The sequence below is a fragment of the Pundamilia nyererei genome, unplaced genomic scaffold, assembly GCF_000239375.1.
Source record: "Pundamilia nyererei isolate P.nyererei 1_Seehausen unplaced genomic scaffold, PunNye1.0 scaffold00269, whole genome shotgun sequence".
NCBI classification, from domain to species: Eukaryota; Metazoa; Chordata; class Actinopteri; order Cichliformes; family Cichlidae; genus Pundamilia; species Pundamilia nyererei.
The window spans coordinates 383,495-388,447 of NW_005187670.1; the positions used below are offsets into that span (position 1 = coordinate 383,495).

The 4,953-nt window shown below is 49.2% G+C and overlaps 1 protein-coding gene across 1 annotated transcript in view; it reads right to left on the minus strand.

Annotated features, from left to right (window-relative positions):
- Positions 1 to 4,953, minus strand: part of LOC102208306 (bone morphogenetic protein receptor type-2-like) — a 31,765-nt gene that overhangs the window by 20,734 nt on the left and 6,078 nt on the right. Inside the window, exons 3-6 of the mRNA XM_005750327.1 lie at positions 2,968 to 3,159; positions 2,671 to 2,871; positions 1,101 to 1,205; positions 62 to 153 (exon numbers count right to left, since the gene is read on the minus strand). Coding sequence (XP_005750384.1) covers positions 62 to 153; positions 1,101 to 1,205; positions 2,671 to 2,871; positions 2,968 to 3,159 — 590 coding nt within the window. The remainder of the gene's footprint in view (positions 1 to 61; positions 154 to 1,100; positions 1,206 to 2,670; positions 2,872 to 2,967; positions 3,160 to 4,953) is intronic.

Sequence of the window (4,953 nt, forward strand, 5' to 3'; positions counted from 1 at the left end):
TGTGTGTGTGTGTGTGTGTGTCTGTGTGTGTGTCTGTGTGTCTGTGTGTGTGTGTGTGTACCTCCAGCAGTTTCAGGTTGTCGAGGTCGATGGAGGACTCTGCGTTCGCCGCCTCCAACACATCCACAGCAGACAGACTGTGTTTCTGCTTCCCTGCACAAACACACACAGCTGATCACATGACCTCAGTCTGGCGAGGACCAACATGGCTGCCGGACAGCAGCCTGGTCAGAAGTGAGTTAACATTGATTTTTATGTATTTGTTATAATTAGTGTCAAAATCAAAGCACAGATGTCACTGCAGCTCATATCACGCGACTAATTTCACGTGTAATGTCGGAGGTCGTCAGATGGGCGAGTTTCCTTTGATTACAAAAACCACAGTTGTGAGCCAGCGCCACCTCCCGAGGACTTCAGACCTCCACACACTAAAACAAATCAGCTGATCGCTCAGAAGGCACTTCCTGTTTACAGCGACTGTTTAAAAAGAGCACAGGATGTTCAGGCTATTGTGCTCTAGAGATTACTCCAAGACGACAAACCTCCGGCCAGCTGGAAAATTCCCTCCACACGTCATAAGAACTTAAGTTCGGACCTCTCAGAGTGTCTGACCCTCACTGTGTGAGGTTTGCTGAGAAACGTCGTGTCGCATCGTCTCTTCCTTCAGTGTGTTTCAGATCCAGCTGTGAGCCTGTGAGCAGCTCCGCTAACGTTTTCATGCAGATCCATCGATCCTGCTTTAATCTGAAAAACTCATCACATGACTTCCTCATTTGTTTCTTCACAAAACACTAAACTGTGTGCATGTGTGTGTGTAGGTGTGTATATACAAGTGTGTGTAGGTGTGTATATACGTGTGTGTGTGTAGGTGTGTATATATGTGTGTGTGTAGGTGTGTATATACATGTGTGTGTAGGTGTGTATATACGTGTGTGTGTAGGTGTGTATATACATGTGTGTGTGTGGGTGTGTATATACATGTGTGTGTAGGTGTGTATATACATGTGTGTGTAGGTGTGTATATACATGTGTGTGTGTGTAGGTGTGTATATACATGTGTGTGTAGGTGTGTATATACATGTGTGTGTGTGGGTACGTACGTTTTATTATGCGGTATCCCAGGAACAGCGCCACAATGAGGATGGCTGCTATGGCGATGGTTACCAGGGCGATGAGCACCGTCACCTCTGGCTTCAGCCGGTGATCTGAGGGGTTATGATGTCATCATCACATCAGTGCGACACACATGTTTGTACTTCTGTCTTTGTGAGGACCTGCGCTGCTCTGTGTAACCTGCGCTCTGAGGTCAGTTTGACAAAGAGGGACCGGTCTGCAGGTCAGACTGAGGGGCTCATACAGATCAGACCTCAGACCAGCTGTCAGTGACGCTCGTCCACCGCACCAGCAACCAAGAGGACAGAAAGCTGTGGCTCATTAAATCATTAAGTGTGTTACTGTAGGGTCTACCTTACTATAAAACACACCTTGAGGCGTCACTCAAGTTCAACTTTCACTCAGACCGTCTAAACTTGTATCCAGTGTTTGGGAACTACAGACATTTTCACCAGAGATGGCACCAGACCACTTTTTATGTCCGATACCGATATCATACATTTGGATATTTGGCATAGACATCCAGAGTTTAAAGCAGTGCAAATAAATGCAAACACGTTTTCATGAGACTCGTCTTCATCAGGATCAAAGCTGGGACAGAAAATCGAGACCCACCCCTGCACAGCTACCAGCTGTCAGCTACACAGAAAGGATCCTGGTGTTATTTGTCTCTCAGAAACAGTTCAGAACTTCATCTGCATGTTTCCTCTCACCACATATTCAAACCATCATGACCAGCAGCTGTATGCATACAGGAACCCTCTTGATTTTTCCAGGAAGGATCCAGAATTTCAGTGCACCTCCCGAAAATCTCCCAGAGCCATTCTCCTGAATTTCTCCCAATTTTCCACCCGGAAAACAAAATTGAAAAACCATATCCCAGAATTCATAGCGCGGCCCAGCCAATTCCAGTTTCCAACAATGGCGGCAGCTACTTAGTTTTAATATTACAGTTATTAATCTTCCTGGGTTGAAAAATCAAACTTTTAACATATTTTCAGGCGAGAATGTGTAAAATATCTGAGCCGGCGAGAACAGCGGACTCCCGGCACATCGCTTTCAACCCCCCCCCGGTCTTTGGCTAGTTATCTAAGTCACTCAGATAACTGTTTGTCTTTTTTCAGTGTTGAATTTGTTCCTGAGTAAATCGGTGGATGGATGGATCGGGTTACATTTTTAATTTCTCCCGATATCCAGTAATTTAGGTCGGGACCGATACTGTATATGGGATCGGTCCATCTCTAAGTTTTACATACAGCTGCTGTTCCTCGACACGTCCTGGTGAACGAAGCAGAGCGAGGAAAGTGTTTTCTAAAACAGAACGGCGTGTGCTCTGTCTCACAGGGCGTTTGGTGCTAATGATGATGCTAATGATGGCTAACAGGAAGTTAGCCTCCAACAAACAGCAGCGTCATAGTGAAATAGAATAAATAGAAGCTTTATCTTTTGTCTCTTCTTGCAGCTGCTCAGTGCAGGCGTTGCTAACGGTTACACTGCTGGGTCACATGATGAGTTATTATGGAGCGGGGACCACTGATTGGTGTCAGTGCTTCTCACCTGTCTGTTCCGCCCGGCCGTCCGTCCTCATTGGTTTCAGAGCGGGAGTGTCGGCGGTGGGCGGGGCCTCTGTGTAGTTGGCATTGCAGAGGTCGTGGCTGCAGCAGCAGAAGCGATAGCTGCCTTTCTGCGTGGAGGACGGCTTCTCTGTTACCAGGATACAGCGGTCGGCTTGACACTCGTGCAGGTGAGTCCAACAGCCTGAAAGCAAACCAAGGCCAAACTGTAACCAGACACAGTAGAAGAAGAACGCAACAGAGGTCAAAGGTCAGGAAGTAACAAACCCGATGAGCTCACCTTGGGTCAGCAGGTGCATTTCTCCATCTGCTTTTTTTTCCCACAATCCATAGCAGCGGGAGCCGTGGCTGCAGCGGATCGTGCCGTTCTCCAGCACCACTCCTGGCTGCTCATTGGCAGGAACAGGCTCCACCCCCTGGGGGTTACTGGTGAAAGCACACAGTCTGTCCTCAGCATCACTGGACTGCAGACCTGAAAACACAGAGACTCACCTGTCAGCGAACAGACTGTATATTAAAGAGGGTCAAACCCTGCTCTCTGTCTGAGCTCAGTGACCTTTGACCCGTTTCAGGTCTGACTGAACAAAACAGGAAGTTTAGTGACACGTCCACAGCTAGACTGACCTCTGACCTCAGCCTTCACAGCTAGACTGACCTCTGACCTCAGCCTTCACAGAGATCGAGCTGTGAGGCCGTGAAACTGCAGCCAAGCCTCACATAAACACTTCTGACAGTTACTGTCCTCCATCATCGTCGCCTCAGAGCGAGCGGCGAGCAGTGACGGAGGTCAGAAACAATCTTTGTTCTTGTTTGTCTCGGGTTGTTTGTGGTTGGAGGTTGGGCTCGGTGACATCATTACACGGATCTCTGTGATTGGCGTCCACGTCAGCCTGAAGGAAAACTCTGACAGCAACAAATTAACATGCAGTGTGGCGCTCCGAGAGCACAGCGGGAACGTCGGAGCGGCGTTCTCGCCTCGGGCCGCTCAGCCGCCTTTACAACAAAAACCATTAATGTGATGTCCCAGCAGCTCGTCTACACGCATCCCATCAGCCCACGCGCAGCTTCAGACGCCGCAGCGACCGAGGAACGCTGGAAGGAAGCGAGAATCTGAAAACCAGCAAAGTTTGATATTTAAACGTTTGCTCGCTCGTGCTGTCAAAGCTACAGCTGAAGAAGCCCGAGGCTCAACAAAAACACGGGCGAGAAAAATCTCGTCCATAAACACCGAGGTCAGCTCCCGCCGTCCGCCTGATCGTCGTCAGGTCATCAGTCGGGGGTCGCGCAGGGTGACGGCGGTCTCGGGGATCGAGTCATCACTGAGACACGAAGCACGTCGCTTTGTTTTTAATATCAGTCTGATTAATGATTAGGACCTGATGTAATGTGAGAGTGCAGCAGCCGCAGGCATCATCATCATCATCATCATCATCTGGGCTGGACTCTGAATCACGGACACTTTACTAACCCCAGAGGGAAACTGAGTCGTCATAGCAACAAACGTGACAGACCACAAAGCCCTCGTATGAAGTCCAGAGACAGAGGACATCAGAGGACATCAGAGGACATCAGAGGACATCAGAGGACATCAGAGGACATCAGAGGACATCAGAGGACATCAGAGGACATCAGAGGACATCAGAGGACATCAGAGGACATCAGAGGACATCAGAGGACATCAGAGGACATCAGAGGACAGCAGCACTCACACTGATGTCTCTGCTACAGGTATCATCACTGTTTGCTACAGGAGGTGTGACAGCAGCAGCGGGGACGCCGTCCTGTGCCGCTCGCCGTGACATCAGAGAACTGCTGGAGGTACAGCAGAGTTCCTGCTGATGTCACAACGCTCGCCGGGCCGCTGAGCAAAGCCTGGTCACACAAACACACCTGTGTACCTGAAACCTGAGCTTCTGGCTCTTTCTGATTGGACGCAGGTGTTTCCAGGGTGATGGATTAACGCGCTCACACAGCTGGACTGTTGTCATTTCCAGATGTTGTGTGTCTGTATTTTTACATCAAACTGAAGCCCAGAAATAAAACTTTTAACTGTTTCTTACGTCGTGCTTCATAAGGCAGCTCGTGTCTCGGGTTGCCGTGGCAACAGCAGCGGCTGCTCAGCCCACGCGTCTTTTGAACAACGACAACAGAGAATCGCCTGGACGCACATCTGGATGTTTCTGTGTTCAAGAAGAAAGTCAAACGTTTGCACACAGCGAGAGCAGGATCTGACTGTGTGTGTGTGTGTGCGTGTGTGTGTGTGTGT